The sequence below is a fragment of the Pseudorasbora parva genome, chromosome 25 (assembly GCF_024679245.1).
Source record: "Pseudorasbora parva isolate DD20220531a chromosome 25, ASM2467924v1, whole genome shotgun sequence".
NCBI lineage: Eukaryota > Metazoa > Chordata > Actinopteri > Cypriniformes > Gobionidae > Pseudorasbora > Pseudorasbora parva.
In genome coordinates, this window is record NC_090196.1 from 16,671,698 (window position 1) to 16,695,661 (window position 23,964).

The 23,964-nt window shown below is 40.6% G+C and overlaps 1 protein-coding gene and 1 pseudogene across 1 annotated transcript in view; one reads left to right on the plus strand and one right to left on the minus strand.

Annotated features, from left to right (window-relative positions):
• Positions 1-23,964, plus strand: part of grm8b (glutamate receptor, metabotropic 8b) — a 264,952-nt gene that overhangs the window by 220,004 nt on the left and 20,984 nt on the right. The window contains exon 8 of the mRNA XM_067435819.1: positions 13,452-13,588. Coding sequence (XP_067291920.1) covers positions 13,452-13,588 — 137 coding nt within the window. The remainder of the gene's footprint in view (positions 1-13,451; positions 13,589-23,964) is intronic.
• Positions 21,557-21,673, minus strand: LOC137065601 (5S ribosomal RNA; annotated as a pseudogene).

Consider the following 23,964-nt stretch of genomic DNA (forward strand, 5'->3'; position numbering starts at 1 on the left):
CAGATCTGGGAAGAAAGGTAAGCCCCGGCGCGGTGTTTGGACCCGGTGCGAAAGAAACCGGTCGTCCAGCCTGCTGGGTGGCTGGACTTCCTGCGTTTCTTGTGGCCAATCGATCTTTAATTTGGCCACCGCCTGGGTCAACACCTCAACCAGCTCCTCATGGGCGGGTGGATGAAACGTGCAGAGTCCCGCTTCATCCCCCGCCTCGATGCCCGCGCCCTCCGGCTCCTCAGAACCGGAGAGAACGAGCATCTGACCCTCCACCCCGGGGGAAGATGCCGCAGAGCGGGCTTCCACACGGGGAGGAAGATCATCAGAACTGTCAGAGGAGGATTGGGAAGGTGCCGCAGCAGTCCCAAAACCCTCTGACAAGTCCCGCTGTGAGCCCCATGATCTGCGACGCCGAGCCGCCTCAGCGACCGCGGGTCCAGAACCACGGGGCTCACGAGGCTGGCCGGTCTCATCGAACACGGCCAGCCGAGAGCGGAGCAGCCTGAGTGTCAGCCGCTCGCAATGCTCACAGGCGGCTCCCTCGAGAGCTGCCCGAGCGTGCTGAGCACCCAGGCACTGCACACAAAGCATGTGTGTGTCCGAGCCCGAGATGTAACGAGGGCAAGGATGCACACACTGCTTGTACTCTCTTTCCATCATTCACTCTTTTTAAACTAGTCACACACACAAACTCAATCGCAACTGGACAGAACAACAGTAAATAGACAGACAATGTAACAGAGAGCGCCTGCTGAAGAGCAAAGACTGCCGCCATTATGCGCCGGCTCCCCTTTTATACTTCCGGGTACGCCGTCACAATGACGTCATCACGCACGCCAATCGGATTGGTCTAGTTTCTATTCAGACTTCAGAGCCGCTGATGCTTAGGGAGCATCCCCATTTCGTCGTTCCGACGCAGTGTGAAGTTCCCTCGATATAGGGAACACAGTAGCATCCTATGGCAAGCCATTTTAGCTTTTATTTATTCACAATTTATGCATTTTTAATGTCAATAAATAAATGTTCACTGTTTACATTGTGAATTCTTGATATAAGGTATGGAATTTTTACTAGTAACAATGTCTTTTTGATATCAGGGATTAGATGTTCACTTGTACAAAAGTGAATTCTTGATATCAACAATGTCATCACTCGCAGAGATTCTTGATATCTGAATCACTAGTTTGTTAAACATTACAAGAGCCAAGCCATACTATAAATAGTATTTTATATTTGAAAATGTATAAAAGGAAATCTGGGGGAGCCAGTTTGAATGGGTCTGATGCTGCTTATAAATTATTTTATCTATAATTTGCAGGTGCTATGGTTAGTTTGTACATAGAGGAGATGCTGGATCATCTGCCAATACAAGCACAGACCCAGATGATCCACATCCAGCCTCAGCTAGCACTAGCACAGACCCAGATGATCCACATCCAGCCTCAGCCAGTACTAGCACAGCCCCAGGATAGCCAGATTCACCAACAGTAAAGCTGTCTTCTTCAGCAAGTACTATCTTAATATTATATAGAAAATACTCTTTAATAAATATTGTTTGTTTGAACCTCATTCTTTGACTGTTTTGTTCAAAGGAGGGAGGATTGTATTGGGAGCACTAAGGTGTCAGGTGTAACTGCATGGCAATGGCAAATGGTTTAAATAGCTTACGGGTCAGGTAGGAGGGCCCCTTAGCAGAATTTTGCTTAGGGCCCCAGGGAGTTGAGGATCGGCTCTGCTTGTGGGACACATTTTGTGACGCTTTGAACAGACAGTGAGGAGATTTAGATGCTCCATTCGGTGTGGAAATGAACGGGTCTTTATCATCATTGAAGTAAGCGTCAATACGAATGCAAATGGATAAACAAGCGAATACACACGATCATATTCAAGCAAAAGCCAGCATATATTAGTTCTCAGCTAATGTCCGTCGAGTGATGTGTTTTGAATAATGAAGTGCACTGAGCAAAAAAAAAAAAAAAAAAATAACATTATGAGGGAACCTCAAGGAACATATATAAAAAATCCATGGCATGACCAATTTCATATTCTGAATTATATTTTATTTACATTTTTGTCATTTTTTTATGTTTTGGCAATTTAATATTTCAACTGTTGTTTCCTTTCCAACTAGTTGAAGTCTTTTTTCTCTTTTTTTCAGTTAATGTCTTTTATTTCAAGTAATGAAAATTGTTTTTTTCTGGTTTTAATTTTAGTTTTATTTAATGAAAATAACCCAGCAAATTACTTGATTTAATTAAATCACATTCCTGATTATAATTATGAATAATGAATCAAATGTATCATAATTAATCCTAAATCAACATTTGCTAAGAAATTATGAGATGATATAAAGGTTCAGGAGGTATGTTTAAAAAAGTTATTTTTGAGCTATTTTAGAGATTTGGAGGATGTTAAACATTACAGGAAGGATTTTGTAACTTTTAGGTTGAAACATGGCCAGTTCATTCCTCAGCATAATGAGTGCAAAAGCGTGGCTTGAAGGGTTTATGCCTTTGCACAAACAACGGCGTTAGGGATAGACATGACCCAAAGCATGCTAGTTTGGCTGTGCTTAATCATGTGACTATAAATTGTTGATGTTTATGTTCAGTCAAATTCATGAGTCAAATGTAATGTGTGATGTTTAATTTGTTTGACAAAATGCATTTCATTTGCTGTTTTTTTGTGTTTTACATTCATTAACATTCAAAAGGCTGATCGTGTGTGTGTGTGTGTGTGTGTGTGTGTGTGTGTGTGTGTGTGTGTGTGTGTGTGTGTGTGTGTGTGTGTGTGTGTGTGTGTGTGTGTGTGTGTGTGTGTGTGTGTGTGTGTGTGTGTGTGTGTGCATGTGTCTGTGTTCGTCTTGCATGCATGACTTTGTGTATTTGTGCATACATGAGCGTTCATATGTGTTTAGGATCACATGATGCACAACTATTTCAATTCTGTGTTTTCTTGCATGTAATGCTTGATTGAGTCAGTAAGGGATGTTTTTTTGGGGGGAGGGGGGGTTGGCAACAGCAAGAGGACAATTTTTAATCAAGTCAATGATAAAAGCAACAGATCTGAGGAGTCGAGCATCAAACCCACAACCTTTTTCCCAGAGCTATGACAGCTACTATCGCCAGCAGGCAATTGCCAAGTCAACTGCAATCAGATGCACTTCAGTGGCTTCATCCATATGCTTATTTTTAGATGTGTGTTAGACCTCTGAAGGCAGAGCAGAGCAGAGCAGAGCAAAAAAAAAAAACGTATCTGTCATGATCACACCAAATGTCTTGTAGTTATTGTTCTGTACACGTGTTTGCACACTTGTGGTGTAGTGGCCAACATACACTTACCTAAAGGATTATTTGGAACACTTGCTCAATTTCTCATTAATGCCATTTTCTAATCAACCAATCACACCCCAGGTGCTTCAATGCATTTAGGGGTGTGGTCCTGTTCAAGACAATCTCCTGAACTCCAAACTGAATGTAGAATGGGAAAGAAAGATGATTTAAGCAATTTTGAATGGGCTGACTGATTCAAGCTGATAGAAGAGCAATAAACACTCGTTACAACCGAGGTATGCAGCAAAGCATTTGTGAAGCCACAACACACACAACCTTGAGGTGGATGGGCTACAACAGCAGAAGACCCCACCGGGTACCACTCATCTCCACTACAAATGGGAAAAAGAGGCTACAATTTGCACAAGCTCACCAAAATTGGACAGTTGAAGACTGAAAAAATGTTGCCTGGTTTGATAAGTCTCGATTTCTGTTGATTTTCAGAATTTGGCGTAAACAGAATGAGAACATGGATCCATCATGCCTTGTTACCACTGTGCAAGCTGCTGGAGGTGGTGTAATGGTGTGGGGGATGTTTTCTTAGCACACTTTAGGCCCCTTGGAACGGGAGCTTCGTGCCCTGGATGTGCATCCCACAAATCTCCATCAACTGCAAGATGCTATCCTATCAATATGGGCCAACATTTCTAAAGAATGCTTTCAGCACCTTGTTGAATCAATGCCACGTAGAATTAAGGCAGTTCTGAAGGCGGTCAAACACAGTATTAGTATGGTGTTCCTAATAATCCTTTAGGTGAGTGTATATCCAAACATAAACCTCAGTACTATTTTATTTTATTTAGATTTGTTTTGATTTATTATATTTTATATATTTTTTATATTATATGCAATACAATGCATACTAAAGGGAACTCAACTCAGACCTTTGTAATATATTCGATATTTGTCCATAAATAAAGGGAACTCGAGTCCTGCCTTTGTGATATTTTCCATATTTTTTTAATTAATTAATTTATTTATTTATTTATCAGTAGTAACTGAGTTATGGTCTGGCAAAGCTTCATGGACAAATCATTTCCAAAGGGGCGTCACCAACAGACATTACTCAAATGCGCAACTGGATAGGCCTAAAACCGAGCGACAGAGAAATATATGAGACTCTGACAGCAATTCTCTGTGATCTCGATATCGATTTTGCAATGGCTTCTGGCGACTTTTGCCGTTGTTGTAAAACAAATATGATAATAGCTGGTGTCCATCGCCACTCCATCAACATTTTTGCTAAATTTAGAAAACCTAATAGCATCTTAGACCGACTGAAACATCTCGGATTGAACGTCGAACAGAAAACATCGAGCTCTGATTGCATTTGCCCCCGTTGTAAGGCATTTGCATTGAGAATAGAATGTGATTTGCAATATTTAGCAAATAAGTCTTTGGAAAATTATGTCTCAAACTTTATTCAAATTCAGTCATTTCAGATGTGTTAGAACATTTTCAGACCTGAGCAGTTATGCTATTTATTTATTTAAGATTTTTACATGATTACCAGATCTAGTGTGAGGAAATAAGCACAGAAAGGCCAGATCCAGAGCTGCTGTGTGTGTGTGTGTTAGCACAGGATCACACTCCCCATCCTCCTCATCAAAGTAGCCGGTGTAATCCACATTTGGGATCCGAGTGTTGTTCTTTGCTCAGATTTTAACGGAAAAGGAAACGTTTAAATTGCTTAAAACAGACGTGATAGCTGATTTGAACGAGTGATGTTCCACGATGGCTTCCATCTTTGTTATGAACAAAATCTCCTTCACCGTCGCTGCGCTGTCGTCATCGTGTAAAGCCCGTCCCAACATTTCTGACTGGTGCCGCAATTTCGACGGATTAGAAATGGGCTCTTAAATCTAAATTTGCCAGAAGTTGTCTGGGTTTTCCCTAGAGGTGTAAGAAAATATCGATACACATGAGTATCGCAATATTTTGGTTGCCGATATTGCATCGATTCTCAAAAACACTGTATCGATATTTATTTATTTATTTACATCCAAGATTCGTGGCTTTGCGTTCAAATTAAACCACAGACTGTATACAACCCAACCCGCTAGATGGCAGTGTTATCTCAGAACGTAACTGACGCGGAGCCAGAGAAGCGCAAGGCGAATGTGTGTGTGTGTGCATTAGTATTAGCAAACCTCACAAGACGATATAATTATTCTGCTCCCGCAGTTAACAGAGCTGAAGTGTGGACTTATTTTAGCTTCAGGTACAAAGAAGCCACTCAGGAAATCGACAAGTCATTTTGTTTGCAAAATAGGCCAAGTTAAAATCATATATCGTATCGTAACCCACGTATCGCTGGATTCTTGGCAATACACAGCCCTAGTTTTCCCAGGCTAGTTTGACACACGATCCGAATCATGAATCAATACACTGATTCATAACGCTCCAAGGTTACAGGAAGCAGTGTTTTGAAATCGGCCATCACTATATAAGTCATTATTTATTTATTTTTTGCGCACAAAATCTATTCTTGTCGCTTCATAACATTTTTGTAGAGCTACTGTTTGTGAGATGGGCTTTGTAACGACGTCTTTAGTGCCTTTATGGGTCTTGAGAGAGGAAATGACATTGTTGTCAATGAAGGCCTTTCTGAGGCATCGGATTTTAACAAAAATATCTTCATTTGTGTTCCGGAGATAAACGGGTCTTACGGGTGTCAAGTTTTCTATAACATCAAGTTTTACGTCAAGGATGTACAGTAACACAGTATTCAACATTTAAAAGAAGAACTCTCACAAGCCAGTCAGAGTGTCTTAATAGTGAGTGATTGATTACAGTGCTGACCTGGAATGTTTTCATTGTGTTTTCATCTCGATTATCGATTTACTCTTAGTTTCTCTTAGTGAAAACAGATTATTAAGTAGCTGGATAACAGCTGAATAAATGGAGCACAGGGAAAGGACGTTAAATGCTTCTGCTGTGAGCATGTCGGCAGCTAATTGTCTTTATAAACAGCGGAACAATCAATACAGAGAGATGGGGTTCAATAAACAGGGGATTTTAGGCGTTTCTTTAATACGTGACACCTTATCTCATTCTTGGAAAAGGGCATCACCACTTCACATTGGACAGCTGAATTAATTGACAAATTAACCTTTTGACACGTTCATTTGTTTCTGACATGAAGGTGCTTTGCCATCAAACTGTGGCATGAGATCAAGAATATAATCTTTGGCCTGATTCATGAGGCCAAAAAGCGAGCAGTCGTGTCGTGCTGCCTATGACGTTATAACGATTAACCTAGATGTAAGGTTGCATGGATTTAAGACGAGAATTCATATGCCTGTCTTTCAACTTCCATCATAGGCAGAGGCTGTATGAAACTAGATATGATGTCAAGGGATTGTGTTGTAAAAGCATAAACGTGATTCCACTGTATCAGGTCACTGGAAGGGCAGTGGTCTGGAAATTAGTTTCTAAAAGTCCAAATTCAATCATAACCTCCTCCTTCTGCTCCCGCAGGTATCTTTTTACATTGTACATTTGGGAATAAATATTAGTTATATTAATATTTTATAATAGTTATATTTTTATTTGTTTTATAAAAATATTTTTAACTTTTGTTTTATTTTATATTATTCTATTTTCCATGTTATTTTACGTTTTATTTTATTTTATTTTTTCTTTCTTAAATATTTTATTTTCATACATTTTTTGATGTTGTTTTTCACTTTTGATTTCCATTGTTTACTTTTGTTTTTTGTCTTTTATTTTATTTTATATTATGTTATTATTTAATCATCTTGTTTGATTTTGTTATATAATTCATTGTATTCTTTTCTCTTATTTTCTTTTATTTTTGCTATTTTATTTAATATTTTTTGCAATGCTTAATTTAGTTTAGATTTTATTTAGTTAATTTTTTTATATTATGAATTCCCTGTTTTATTTTATATCTTTTGTGTTAAATATTTTGTTGTATTTTATTTATAAATATATAATTACATTTCTTTTGTTTGTTTTCCATTGTTAATCTTTGTTAATTCTTTACTTTCTAATAACTTATTTTATACATTTTATTTGTTTTATTTTCATTGTTTTACTTTTTTGTTTTATTTTATATTATTATTGTTAATTATTTCGTATTTTTTTGTATTATATATGTAATTGATTGATTGCACTTGGGTCTGAAAGATTTTTGAAAAAAAAGCCCCAAGTCTCCTCAAAGTATCTTCTTTAATTTCTAACTTCAACAATGAAATGCCCATGATTTAACTTCCTCAAGACTTGGTAAACTTGGGCTGTGGGATGAGTTGATGCATAAAACTGCTTAAAAAAGCAAGGCTTCCTCAACACTTTTGTCCTCCAGACTTTGACAAACTTGTCCAAAGCTCAAGCCTGAGGAAGTCCTTCTGCATTTCCCTTTGGCAAACACCTCTCAGAAGAAGCATAAAGCACACTAATCCAATAGAATGAGCCAGTGTAGGGCTCATAACTCTTCACTTTTGCCAAAAACGCAATGCTAGTGCCGACGGTTCTCACAGTTGGCTGCGGTCCATGCCTGGTGGATGGTGTTGTAAAGATGCACCCTACAGAGATGATCTTTCATGCTCTCTATATGACTGAACGCTCTCCTTCGAGCAAAAACGGTCTTATTTACCATTTACTCGTGCTGTGTTTCAACGGTGTGAGCGTCTCGAGCATTCAACTTCTGTTGATTAGGTTAGCACTTCCCGTAAGAGAGCTGGCAAACACACCACTTGAGCATGAGCTCCATCAAATAGCTATTAGTATGATTCTCCCTCGAGTCTGTGAGATTGTTGAAGGCGTTTCACTCTTAGGAAATTAACTAAGATGTAGTGGTTCAAAAGTAGCTCGTTCCTAACGTAAGGGAATTGAGTATCTGGCCCTATTATAATCGAGACTGTGTGTGTTGTTTTTCTATTGTTAACATTTGAAAAAAAAAAAAACATCGAAAGAATCTTTTAACATCCTCCAAGTCTCCTCAAAGTACACTATATGACCAAAAGTATTGGGACACCCCCTCCAAATTTTGAATTCAGGTGCTCCGATCACTTCCATGTCCACAGGTGTATTAAATCAAGCACTAGGCATGCAGACTGTATCTACAAACATTCGTGAAAGAATAGGTCGCTCTCAGGAGCTCAGTGAATTCAAGCGTGATATTGTGATAGGTTGCCACCTGTGAAATAAATCCATTCATTAAATTTCATTATGGCATGGAGTTGTTTTGTTAGGGGTTGGGCTTGGCCCCTTAGTTCTAGTGAAATGGACTATTATTGCTTCAGAATACCAAGACATTTTGGACAATTTCATGCTCCAAACTTTGTGGGAACCGCTTGAGGATGGCCTCTTCTGTTCCAACATAACTACACACCAGTGCACTGGAGGAACTTGACTGGCCTGCACAGACTCCTGACCTCAACCCGATAGAACCCCTTTGGGATGACTTGGAGTGGAACTGCAAGCCAGGCCTTCTCTTCTAACATCCGTGTCTGATCTCACAAATGAGCTTCAAGAATAATGGTGAAAAATTCCCATAAACACACTCCTAAACCTTGTGGAAAGCCTTCCCAGAAGAGTTGAAGCTGTTATATCTTAAAAGGTGGGCCAACTCCATATTAAACCCTACAGATTAAGAATGGGATGTCATTAAAGCTCATGTGCATGTAAAGGCAGGCGTCCCAAAACTTTTGCCAATATAGTGTATCTTCTTTGCTTTCTCTCTCAGCTAACTTCATCAATTAAATGCCCATAATTTGGTTTCCTTCCACTGAACTTGGAAGCTAGCATGAATCTCCCTACAGGTCTGTAAGACTGATGAAGGCATTTCCCTCAGAGCAAATAAACTAAGATATAGTGGTTCAGAGGTACCCTTTTATTCAGAAAGCATCCCTTTTCTAACATGTGGGAATTGTGTATTTGGCCCTAATAATCGAGACTGAGTCTCCAAGATTTTTTTTGGAGCTGACGCACACTCATAAACTCGCTTTGTTCGCTTTTGTTCTCTTTAAATTCAGCACACTTGAGCTGATTCATTGTTGATGCTGAATATTAGCCATAGAGTGTTATAATGAGATACATCTCCAGGCAGTGCACAAGAGTGATTCACTCCACTGCGGATGATATCTGCAATGCATATACTGTGAAAAGTAATGCCGAGATCAAGTCAAAACTTGTGCCTACACGCCATGCATAAATTACAGTAGGACGGCTCGTTCGTTTTAGGCACGTTTCCTCTCCGCGTTGTGCTTTCCACAGACCACTTTGAATTACCTCTGTCTAATTGCAAGTTGAAATTAAGGTCTAACCTGTGATTAAACCAAGACTTGGCTTAATCAAAACATCTCATCCACCCTCTAATCATCCCTTCCGTATTGTCACAGTCTTTGTATGAGCCGTTTGGATTACACTAGCGAAAGGCCACAATCAAGTCGTTGATTGGAGAATGGTCAGTGCCTCCTGCATCAAGATGAAGAGGCTTATACCAGATTTGTTCTGAATTTTTTTTACAGCAAAAACAGAAGTGTGTGATCCGCCTTCCGTCTGTGGCTCATTATAATGATTATCGGCTCATTTAGTCATATTTTTCATTGTTACATTCTTTGAATGATTAAACATCATCTTGCTTTGTTCAATTTCATTTTATATTATATATGTTTTTTCTTCTCTTTTGTTGTTTTGTGTTGTCTTGGTGCATTTTGTTTTTTTGGGTTGTGTTTTGATAGTTCCCTTTAAAGGGAATTTGATTCTGCGTCAGTTGCTGAAATGGGGACTCGTTGAAATCAGGCAGCGTGAAGACTACTGAACTACTGAAGGTAGTAAACATGTTAAAGGTGCACTATATAGTATTTTTGCAGTAAAATATCCAAAAACCACTAGGTCAGCGTTATATAGTTTGTTCAGTTGAGTTCTTATAATATCCCAAATGTTTTCAACTATTTGTAAATTGTGAGAAAGTTGCTATTTTAAGGAGCTGAGACGTCTGAGTCACCTGTCAATTGTGTCATATCTGCGTTACCCTCTGGGTTTTATTCTGTAGAAAAGTTTTTTTCTTAAAAGTGTGAACAAGTGTCACAGCAGCTGCTGAGCGAATACACAGAGTAACGTCATAACATCATTTTAAACACATTAAAATGTATCTGATATGATAAACAAAGCTGCCTTGCTTCATACTCATGGCAGGAAAAGCGGAAATGGCGCGTGCGACTGGGGCCCTTCATAATAAAAGTCCCGTTGCTCGTGAGTCCTGTGTTCAGCAACAATTGCTCCAGCGGTCTTGCTCAGCTCCCTCAAGACTCTGTCCTGCTCTGCTTCATACTACAGTAACGTTAATAACCGCATTCATGAACGTGATTTCTGCTCGAGTCCTAGCCCGATTCTTTTCCACCGGCTGTGAGGTGAAGACCACATGTCCCAAGATTCTGACTTGGCATCATCAAACTACGCCTTTGTTTTGAAAAGGCGCCCTCTAGCGGACGTACAAATGACAGTGCAGGTTTAATTGGTTTATTGAATAACTGTAATAGATCAAACCTTACATTACTTTAGTGTCATGTCTGTTACCATAGTGAGTCTGTTTCCATAAAAGCTGCTTGTGATTATCGTTGATTCATCATGTTACTTTTTTCTTGGTGTTTGTCAGTGAATTACAAAGGTACAAAACAGATATTAATATAGGTTGGTATATTAACATTATATCGGTTAATTAAATGTTTTTAACTGTACATTTAAATATGCAAACCTAACATGTTGCTACTTATGGGCATCACTAGGCTGTTTTTAGGGGGGCTTCAGCCTCAGCCCCCCTAAAAAATTTGTGATTAACCTTTAAAACATATAATACTGGCGGGAGGCTTCGGCTACGGCTTTATCCCGTCCCGTGTGTTCTTCAATCCGCAGCGGCGCCGAGCAGATCGGTCAGAAGCAGAGGTGTGTGCATAAATCTGAGACTCATTGGTCTGTCACCACTCGTCAATGTCAAAATATTTGAGAAAACCAATCAAATCAGAGTAGGGCTTTATGTTCACACAGAAACTGCTGAAGCTGAGCGTAAATTTTTGCAGTGCAACTTAATGTAAGCAGCTGAACTAAACATTCATGTTTGACAGCTGCTGCTTTAAATTAGAAATGTTAAACAAAAGACACAAATATTCAGGCAAATTAATAAACTTTTAATAATTAATAAAATGTCTAATTTCGCCGTTTTGAATTGCAAATATGCCTATGTGATTCATAATGCAGTCTAATTAATGAACAACAAATATTAACAGCCATTTTCATCAGATTAGGCATAAGATTAATAATGAATGTGTATATATTGTAAATTAATATAATTCAATTTGTAACCTTTAGAAGCCTAAATTAAAAAACTCAGCTTTTTTCAGCCTTTATTGGGCCTAAGATTAGCAATGAATGCGAGCATATTGTGAATTAATTTAATAAACTTAAAACTTAAATAAACAGTAAATAAACGTGTCTAAGAAAATTATTCATAAAACATAAATATCAGTACATTTACATATTTTATCCAAAGCGACTTACATTGCATTCAAGGTATACATTTTACATTATTATCAGTTCTTGCTTTCCCTGGGAATCGAACCCATGACCTTGGCGTTGCTAGCGCCACGCTGTTAATATGTAAACCATATGTTTGACGAAACTGGAAAAACTATCAGTCTAAGCTTAGCGTTATGAGGGGAAGACACAGGGCAAGATATAAACAGAAAAAGAGAGATAGAAAGACAAATAATCTTGCTCAGTGACATGGTTTTCCAGCTAGTGTTATCTCTTTTTTTGGCCTTCAGAACATCTTAAAATGCACATTATGTAGATCATAGAAATCAAAATGTTCTCAGGGGAGCATGCTCCTGAACCTCCCTAACATCTGATTCATCAGCTGATTCAACATCAGTGATTATAAACCTGCCTACGTTATTAGGTACGATTAATGCATGTACAGTATGGCCGTGCAATAAGGAATTCATATTTGCTTTATAAGTAATAATAAACAGCCAATATCCTACGGGTATGCATGTTAGTAAGCTACTAGTTAATCGCTCAATTTGGACCCTAAGCTGAAGTGTTACCATTTTTTCAACACCCTCACTGGGGGCTAACCCCCCTAAAATGAAAATCCTATAGAAACGCCCCTGTTGCTACTGTATTTTTACTGTACATTTCAGGCAACCACAGTTGCCAGTTTTTTTACTGTAAACTTTTTTACAGTGATTTTGCTTTGTTATGGTGGTTTGTTTTTTGCTTTGGTTGTGTTTTGTAAAGAGGATGCAGGAAAGACAACCCCATAAATGTGTTTATTCAGTTTTCACAGTTTTTCTTTTTGCCAATACAAATGTACAGTTGTTGTCATAACAATGCAGTGCACTAGATTGTGAAAATGGACCATCACCATGCCACTGTCCCCAGAAAGGTCATCTACAGTATTTAGGGAGAGCGTTCCTTTCTCAGTCCTTTCACTTTATTAGTAATCTCTAACATTGTCAGTTAATTGGCTTGTTTGGTATCACTGCCTGGTCTTAAAAAATAATGTGTGTGCAGTTGGTGAGACTCTGAGTAATCTGATTGTTTTGTTGCTCGAGGTGTGTCACAGCAGCAAACAGCATTTCCTGGTGAATCTTCCAGGCCCACTCCACGGCTGACTGTATGCAGGTGTTTTAATAATGCATGATTCCCCATCTCGAGAGATGCTCATTTGATACAAACTCTCCCTCCTCATGAGCTGCTCCGTATACAGCTGAAATTGCTCATCCGAGACGACTCCTGTAGGCCCGAGCAACCTCACCAGGGCTTTATAATGATGGAATGATTTTGTATAATAGCAGACAACAAATGTTGAAAATCCTCTCATGCTTTGTTAGCAGTTTAGTAAATTGTTTTGTTCAGAATATGAACATGATTTAATTTTTAGCTTATCAATGATTGTAATTTATTCGCCTCGTTGGTTGAATTGAACTGGAGCATTATGCGTACTTTGTTTATGCAGAAACCCTGATGTTTTTATGTCTAATGTGTTTACTGATTCATCTTGGCCACGGGAGATTATGGAGCTGAGGGCGTCTGATATACCAATGCACATGATCGAGAAGTGTCATGACAATCATAATGTTGTTTCATCTCTTTGGACAGGAAGTGCCAAGACCCTTGTTGTGTTTAATGAAAATGGAGATGCCCCTGGACGATATGACATCTATCAGTATCAGGCATCAAACAAGTCGGCTGAGTACAGAATCATTGGCCACTGGACGGATCAGCTGCATTTAAATGTAAGGAGTTCCTCTACATTCCTTTTTAAGTGTGCTTAAATGTTAGAGACCGCCGATAAAATAGTTATTTACTTTGATGATGATGGTGATGATTATGGTGCAGATGACTGTCATTATGATTATGCCAATTACACTGTACAATTAGTGCTGTTGAATTAACACCCCGTAATTCAGAAGTAATTTTTGCTGCATAAATGTAAAGTTAACTGTGTATGTGCTGACACACAAATGCTGATTTAGGCCGGGGACAAACTGCAAGCGTGTCGTGAGAATCTCTGCTGCGTGGCGTGTCCATTTTTATTTCGGCTCCCAAGGTTAACCGGTTAGAGCTTGCACACTGCCTGCGTGACGCACGGCCCGAGCTGTGTGGAAAACTTCCCGAGCATGCTTCAAATAGAAGAGACGCCTATTTTTCGCCTTATATATATATATATATATATATATATATACAAAAATACGAAGCTGCACAAATGAAGAATCATGATGTGACATTGAAGACTTAAGAGTAATGGCGGCTGAAAATTCAGTTTTGCCATCACAAAAATAAACGACATTTTAAATTATATTTGAATTGAAAACCGTTATATACCGGTATTATATTGTAATATTATTTCATAATATTTCAATTTTTTACTTTATTTTTGATAAAAGAAATGCAGTCTTGGTGAGAATTTTTTCAAAACATGTAATCTTATCAAAATTAAACATTATATTATATTATATTATATTATATTATATTATATTATATTATATTATATTATATTATATTATATTATATTATATTATATTATATTAATGTGAAATTAACTGTAGGTGTTGACTTAAGTTCTGATTTTGTTTTATATTATTTTCTCAATATAAATTTGTCAACAATAGTTATAATGGTATGTATCTTTATAACTATTGTTGACAAATTGTCTAATTTTCCATCTTTATCTATTCTTAAATCTTAATTAATGTTACTTTAATAATATATTCCTTTGTTAATTTTTTTCCATGCAAGTTCTTAACCCTTCAATAGCAAATGTACACCACAAGATACATACTCTTTAGTCTTGTAGGAGGCATTAGATCATTTTTTCTCTCAGTACTGTTGTCATTATCATACTTTTGAGTCTGTTTTCAGTATGTGAGTCATATAGTTCAAGTTTTCTGTGCTCGGTTTGTCAGTCTGACCTAGAACCAATATATCCGCCCGTGGTGCTGAACATTCTGCGGAAGGTAGTTATTTATTAATCTTACTGTTTTAAGTTTAAAAAAAAAAAAAAAAAAAAAAAATACAGATGCTAATATTAATTGTGAACATCTTTGAAAATAAAGTCATATGTTGTTCGTGCTGTGATTAAATCAAAGTCTTCAGGATTAATTGAAAATTAAATATTGTCATAATTTACATTATATGCTTAATTAGAGATGGAGCTAAACTCTGCAGGGCATTGGAGCTCAAGAGCTATAGAGCTGCCCACCCCTGAGGTTGAAGAATCTCAAGAGGTGCACCAGTAATGTTTTTTCTAGGGCACATATATAAAACCTACTTAAACCCTTGCCTGTCACCCCCCAATTTGGCAAATGGAGCATTTAGACATACTCATAGTAAAAAGACAGCTGCTCATAAGTTATTCTGAATATAAACATAACCATAACCAATATATATATTTAGAAAGCCAACACTTGAGTTTACAGCTGAATTCTCAGAATTACTCAGTTATTAATATATAGATATATAGGCTAAAACATAAAAATAAAAAATGTTAATATTTTAATATTTTTCTTCATGTATAAAAATATTATGTTAATGTAGTATAATGACTTATAACTACAACTCATTTGAAGGCACAAGTGTGGTCATGCTTTATTTTAAATTTGAGGCTGTTATGTACAAAACTATGAATTTTATGAAACATTTTCTAAGACCATGTTTAGATTTTTTTTAGATGCTTTTATCAAATAAGTTTGTTAGCCTGAAGACACGCTTGCAGTCTTTTGTCGAATGTCTGGCGAGGAGAACAGCACAATTAATGCTTCAATGTGCTCACTCGACGATCGTTTCACACTTCTGAATGTATGAGACATAATCCTCATTATTCTTTTGTTATTGTTACGTCACGGACACGAGGAAACAGGAAATTGGTGCGAGGACTCAAGTGCAGTGAGAAAATTATAATTTATTATAAAATAAAACATAAACTCAACACAAAAACCCACGAGGGGGGAAAAACACATAATCAGAACTGTAACATAACTCAAAAACATACCAACAGAGAAATCACGGGGAACCGGAAGACGCAGACATAACATACACAAGGATCCAACACAGACTGACAAACACAAGGAGATTATAAAGGGAACAAACAAGGCAGATAATGAGGGAGAACAGGTGGGGCAAATAAACCAATAATCAGATAACAAGAAGGGCGGGGTTGACAGTAGCACATGCAAGACATGACAGAACCCACATGTGCACACAAGACAGGACAGGCATGTGACATTACCCCCTCCTTAAGGAGCGGCTACCAGACGCTCCACTAGGGACGGGCGGGACAGACCAGGGAGGGACGGGAGGGACAGACCAGGGCGGGACGGGAGGGACAGACCAGGGCGGGGCGGGAGGGACAGACCAGGGCGGGGCGGGAGGGACAGACCAGGGCGGGACGGGAGGGACAGACCAGGGCGGGACGGGAGGGACAGACCAGGGCGGGACGGGCGGGGCAGACCAGGGGGGCACGGGAGGGACAGACCAGGGGGGCACGGGAGGGACAGACCAGGGGGGCACGGGAGGGACTGACCAGGGGGGCACGGGAGGGACAGGAGAAACAGACAAGGAAGGAACAGACAAGGGAGGGGTAAACAAGGGAGGAACGAGGAAAACAAAAAGTTCAGGAGGCCATGGTGGCCCACAAAGTTCGAATGGCCAGGGCGGCCCACCGAGTTCGGGAGGCCCACCAAGTTCAAGCGGCCGGGGCGGCCCATAGAGTTCAGGCAGCCAGGGCAGTGCGGGTAGCGCAGGGCGCCAGGGAGGCGCGGTGAGAGCAGGGCTCCAGAGAGGCGCGGTGAGTGCAGGGGGCGCCAGGGAGGCGCGGTGAGAGCAGGGCGCTTTAGTGGCGCACGGAGAGCAGGACGCCTCAGCGGCGCACGGAGAGCAGGACGCCTCAGCGGCGCACGGAGAGCAGGACGCCTCAGCGGCGCACGGAGAGCAGGACGCCTCAGCGGCGCACGGAGAGCAGGACGCCTCAGCGGCGCACGGAGAGCAGGACGCCTCAGCGGCGCACGGAGAGCAGGACGCCTCAGCGGCGCACGGAGAGCAGGACGCCTCAGCGGCGCACGGAGAGCAGGACGCCTCAGCGGCGCACGGAGAGCAGGACGCCTCAGCGGCGCACGGAGAGCAGGACGCCTCAGCGGCGCACGGAGAGCAGGACGCCTCAGCGGCGCACGGAGAGCAGGGCGCCTCAGCGGCGCACGGAGAGCAGGGCGCCTCAGCGGCGCAGGGAGAGCAGGGCGCCTCAGCGGCGCAGGGAGAGCAGGGCGCCTCAGCGGCGCAGGCAGGGCGTTGGCGAAACTTCTCCAGTCCAGCAGTATCCACCGGCACTGGGACCACCGGAATACGATCTGCTGGCATTGGGACCACCGGAACATGATCTGCCAGAACTGGGACCACCGGAACACGATCCACCGGCACAGGGACCACCGGAACACGATCCGCCGGAACTGAGACCACCGGCACACGATCCACCGGAACTGGGACCACCGGAACTGCCTCCGGGGCTTCGGATAAAGCCCTGTGCTCCTTCCACGCATGCAGGACTGCCACCACAAAGCATCCCATCACAGCCCTCCAGGCCGTTTCCGGACTCGGGACCACCGGAACGGAGTCCACCGGCACAGGGACCACCGGAACACGATCCACCGGCACAGGGACCACCGGAACACGATCCACCGGCACAGGGACCACCGGAACACGATCCACCGGCACAGGGACCACCGGAACATGATCCACCGGCACAGGGACCACCGGAACACGATCCACCGGCACAGGGACCACCGGAGCACAATCCACCAGCACAGGGACCACCGGAACACGATCCGCCGGCACTGGGACCACCGGAATACGATCCGCCGGCACTGGGACCACTGGAACATGATCCGCCGGCACTGGGACCACCGGAATAATATCCGCCAGCATTGGGACCACCGGAACACGATCCGCCGGCACTGGGACCACCGGCACAGGGACCACCGGCACAGGGACCACTGAAACTTGGACCACAGGAAAAGGCACGGAGGGAGACTTCCTTCTCCTCCTCCGTTTCAGGACCACTGGAACACGATCCGCCGGTACTGGGACCACCGGAATACGATCCGCCGGAATCGGGACCACCGGAACACGATCCGCCGGTACTGGGACCACCAGCATATGATCCGCCGGCACTGGGACCATGGAAGGACTGGGGCCCAGGCGGTTGATGAATTCCCAGAATCCCAGACTCCCCATACTATCCATTACCTCCGGAGAGAGGGGCATGTCGAGGCAGAGATTAAAAGCTTCCTTCCACTCTGCCTCATTGAGTCTAAAATGGTCCACCTCCATGAGGAACCTGCCTGCGAACTGTTGCACATCCGTCCCCTGTTGACGGATGTACCGGGAGTTCAGGTAACGCATCACCCGCAGGTTCTTCTCCCACTCCATAGGAGGATACAGGGAGAAAAACAAAAACAAAAACAACAAAAAAAATACAAGTCCTGCTGAGTCCTCAAGTGGTTGGATCCTTCTGTTACGTCACGGACACGAGGAAACAGGAAATTGGTGCGAGGACTCAAGTGCAGTGAGAAAATTATAATTTATTATAAAATAAAACATAAACTCAACACAAAAACCCACGAGGGGGGAAAAACACATAATCAGAACTGTAACATAACTCAAAAACATACCAACAGAGAAATCACGGGGAACCGGAAGACGCAGACATAACATACACAAGGATCCAACACAGACTGACAAACACAAGGAGATTATAAAGGGAACAAACAAGGCAGATAATGAGGGAGAACAGGTGGGGCAAATAAACCAATAATCAGATAACAAGAAGGGCGGGGTTGACAGTAGCACATGCAAGACATGACAGAACCCACATGTGCACACAAGACAGGACAGGCATGTGACAGTTATTAATCTTTTGTTTTTTTAACAGACATTATTCAACCCATTATAACATGTATGCCTGCCTAAATGGCCCATTAACAGCACAGTATTTTATTTAGTAGTCGACATTATCTAGCCTTTCTAAAAGAAAAAAAAACTACACTAAAAGCACATTTTGTGAATTATTGTAACAAAATAGACAAAGCTCCTGGTCCAACAGGTGCATTAGAGCTTCAGTTAGCATCAAGCTACATAACACAATTTAAAAGATTAAAATTACATCTTCACTCTATATTTCCCTTTAGACCACCATCGAGTGTTTGCATTAGTTTCCTGTCGTGATATAATGGGGATTTTATTCAAATGGTGATGTTAAAACATGTTATATTTATCATTTTAGCTAATCGAGCTAATCGCTATACCTGATAGCAGTCATAATGTAAACATCCATTATTGATATAAAATAGCCGAAATCACATGAACAATCACACAAAAACCTTATTCCATAGTTATCATGTGTTTATTAGCTTCTTAGCTCACGCGTAGAAATGTAAAATAGGGTTGCTCTTCACAAAACCAGAATGAGGAAGTGTCCACACAAGAGGAGTGCGTAATGCAGAGAGCAGTGTTGAGCATGTCATATTATTGGCAGCTCAGTGAGCAAATAAACGCCTGATGAGTCATATATGCTGCATATCATTAAGAGAAGACCCAGAAAGAGCTAAGTGCATGTTTGAGCTCTTTTAGATCAAATTATTCAGTGAGAAATTAATAGAAATTGTATTCTGTATGACAAACGTGATAATGTCAATATTTCTCCAAATATCAGCACTTTTGAACTAAGAGCTAAACTGAAAGCTGTTCTTTGCGATCTGTGTGAACACAAATGAGCTGCTGCAGACGAGAGAGAATTAACGTGCGTGTGATAATCTATTCAAAATATTATTCATAATGGATCGATTATAATGCACTCACTGCAACCCAGTTTTATCATAAACAGTGTTCAAATATCGAAGCTGGAGTCTTTAATCTTTCTGATGATACTGAGTTTGTCCAGATGAAGTAAGAGTGTGATGTTTAACGAGCAGTGAATGTTGTACAATAGTAATCTGAGGCAGTCTGCGATCTTTGAAAGGCATGGGGTAAATGTTTTATTTGAAGGCCTAATCCTGGCTTAATCTGTGAAACCAGGGTCCTACACCATGAAGCCAGTTTAGCTGGCTAACCAGATAAGTTTAAGATTAGTTTGTGCCAATCCTGGGTTTTAGGTACCATGAAAGTGGTTTGGCTTTTAGCAGTGTTCATCTCCATAGTAACTTATGCTTCATGGCTAACCTGCTCCAGGGCAAGTTATGTTGTGGATAAGAGATCTCAAACTGAAATTGGGCCAATCAGCTGTGAGTAAAATGACACACCTCTGATTTTAAAAGTTTTTTTTAAAAGTCTAAAGTGCCTGGCTTTTAACAATGCTTATTTATAATAATTATAATAATTTTGAACGATTTATATATAATTTATGTAATTATACCCTTAATCAATTACACATGTATCATTTTACATACTTTGTTAAAATTAATATAAATAGCCGATATAAAGGTCATACAAAAAAGCTTTAAAATCAATAAATACAGTTATACAATTACTATATGTGAGCTTACATGTTCAGTTTTCTATATATTTCAACTAAACTAACTTCATATTTACTTGCATTGACGTTTAAGATTTTTCTTAAAGTTGTCCTCTTTCATAGACCGTTCTTTTCTACGGTGGCCCATTAGTGTAGCCATACTAAATTAAACCACAACACAACGAAATCGCCACAACACAACGGAAACAAATATTATTTACACTCAAAAACACTTGCCTAAGGGAACATCTGCCAATTCTACCAAGTGGTTGAAACGTATAATTTTAATAATTCAAATTACTTTTTTTTTTTGTTTAAATGTTCAAATTGCAATGTTTTGCATTATTGGGTATATTATATATTTTTTTCTACAATACAACCAAGCTGTGGAATTTTAGCATGTCTGTTTTTAAATGTTAAAAGTCATTTTAATTCATACAAATTATATGTATCAACTGCATGGTGCAATTGCAAGACGTTCCCTTGGGCATCCAGCGGCGTATGCATATGCAGCTAAAATGCATGTAGTTTTGAATTGATATTTCATGTACAATGATTACACACTTAAAACTGATCTTTGTGTTTATATCTTTGTAAGACTGGCCAATCTATTGAACAATGACAAGGAAAACAAACTTTATTGCACTGCGAGAGCCCCCTCGTGGTCGGGAGCATTTCCGTTGTGTTGTGGTGATTCCGTTGTGTTGTGCCTTGTTTCCGGTGTTGTGATTTAATTCTAAATAATAATAATAATAATGCGTTCGATTTATATAGCGCTTTTCAAGGCACTCAACGCGCTTTACATAGAAGGGGGGAATCTCCTCAACCACCACCAATGTGCAGCATCCATCTGGATGATGCAACGGCAGCCATATTGCGCCAGAAAGCTCACCACACACCAGCTGATTGGTGGAGAGGAGGCCGAGTGATGAAGCCAAACAGGATATGGGGATTTTTTTTTAGGAGGCCATGATGGACAGAGGCCAATGGGCAAACTTTGCCAGGATGCCGGGGTTACACGCCTACTCTTTATCGAAGGACATCCTGGGATTTTTAATGACCACAGAGAGTCAGGACCTCGGTTTAACGTCTCATCCGAAAGACGGTGCTCTTTGTCAGTATAGTGTCCCCATCACTATACTGGGGTGTTAGGACTCACACAGACCACAGGGTGAGCACCCCCTGCTGGCCTCACTAACACCTCTACCAGCAGCTACCTGGTTTTCCCAGTTGGTCTCCCATCCAGGTACTGACCAGGCTCAGCCCTGCTTAGCTTCAGTGGGAAACCAGTCTTGGGCTACAGGGTGATATGGCTGCTGGTTGTGTTGTGCCTTGTTTCCATTGTGTTGTGGTGATTTTGTTGTGTTGTGATTTAATTCTGTTGTGTTGTGCCTTGTTTCCATTGTGTTGTGGTGATTTCGTTGTGTTGTGATTTAGTTCTGTTGTGTTGTGCCTTGTTTCCGTTGTGTTGTGGTGATTTCGTTGTGTTGTGCCTTGTTTCAGTTGTGTTGTGGTGATTTCGTTTGATTTCGTTGTTGTGATTTAATTCTGTTGTGTTGTGGTGATTTTGTTGTGTTGTGATTTAATTTTGTTGTGTTGTGCCTTGTTTCCATTGTGTTGTGTTGATTTCGTTGTGTTGATTTCGTTGTGTTGTGGTGATTTCGTTGTGTTGTGATTTAATTTAGTACAGCTGCACTATTGGGCCACCATACTTTTCTTCTTGCTGTGTAAATTTATTTCAATTCTTAATATTTTTCAATCATATAATATTCTAAAATGATTCTCAGTTCCACTGATCCACAGCATGTGATTGGCTGTTCACTACTGATGTCACAGCTAAACTCCTGAACTTAGGATCAAAACCTGAATTGACAGAGAAAACTGATGATCAGCATGGGACCAACAAAGCCTGAATAGATTGGTTTGGTTCTGTTTTGTCAACTCGAAACTAATCCTGTAACCCTGAGTTTGTTAATTAAACTACCATCATGGCACATTTAGGGCCAGACAGCTTGCACCAGCTCAAAACCCTCTTTTGGCATTAAAAACTACTGTCGGGATTTACTAAAGACATAAACTCATGGACAGGGTTAAGTTTGCGGCTGACCTTATTGCATATGCATTTGTAGGAGTTTCCCTTTCAGGTGTAAACTTAATGGGCTGAGAATATTTAAATAAAGTGATTTACTAAGGTTTGCCCTAGTCAATTTATCGGTTTTAGAGCCATTATTTACCACCCAAAAAAACAATTTCTTCAGTCAGATGCTAATCAGATCATGCCAAAGTTAGATCATGTAGAATTTTCCACTCCCATCTGTGCTTTTATGGAATTGTGCTCTCACACCATGGACATGCCACCGTGGATGGTCTGAAGCGTGTGCAATTAGGGCGTGTCCAAATCCACTTTGCAAGTTTAACTAAAGCCCCGTTTCCAACAAAATTACCCGGAACTATTTGTACCAGGAACTTTTTTTACAGGAATTTTTCTCCCCCTCAGACCTGCAACTGTCTGCGTTTCCACCGTGATCTAAAGTTCTGTGAGGATTAGGCAAATTAGTCAGGTGATGTAGGACTGAGCGCGACTGCACGCGACTGCTTCTCCAAGTCAGTGACGGACAGTAGTAATCATTTTTGCACGGCCGCAAAAATGAACAAAAAATGATGACATTTTTTGTACCGATTGAAAGATTTAGTGGACTGTTTACATGAGACGTTATCTAAACCGATCTGGTGTTTACATGTGATGACTTTCAATCGCAATCATTTTGTCACATGCAGTTTGTCTGCCGCATCAAAAATGTCAACGCTGTTTTCTCCAGCAGCTGGAATGTGTTAACTGTAGCCATAGCAACTCTTAACGGCCACCAAGACTACAGTATTATATAAGCTATTTATCTGTTGTAAAGTGTAGCCTAATAATCATCTCAGAAAAAAAAATATTCTTCTGTCAGGCGCAGTTAAAGTAAAAACTGCCTGGGGCAATATACACTGTGTCATTATTCCAACATTATCTTCATAACTTACGAAATAAAAAGTTTACCCCTCAGAAAAATTAGCGTTCCTCTCTTGTCAACATGAGCGCGGCGCGCGCTATCACGTCATGTAAGGACGCACACTTATATTAATCGTCAGGTCGTTTACATGGTGAAAAATAGACTGTAAAAATGAATAACGAGGATGGAAGAGATTCAAGCTGTGCTGCTTTTGCTGGTTATGTATAGGTTTACTAAAGAGGTAATTAACAACGACAGAAAAGAGCAGCATATTCAGAAAGCTTGTAAAGCTAGATTTAAAATGACAGTGTATATTATTATCAGCTATTACGGATATTGAACGTGAGATGGCTGAGACGAACGCGTGCCATCAGACAGAGAGCAAGACTGATATTTACTGAAAGTAGGCCGAACCTCGCAAAAGACTTTTAAAAATGCCGGTTGAAATAAAATGCTGCGTGAGCTTAACCAATCAGCATGTTCAGCGCCCAAGTCCCGCCCTTGAAAGTTCCTGAACTTTGAAAAAGTACTACCTCGAGAGCAGGGCCGTTTGGAGGGGGAAATATTTAACCGGAACTTCATTTAGACCCTGGTTCCTGCGGTCTAAACACACCGAGTA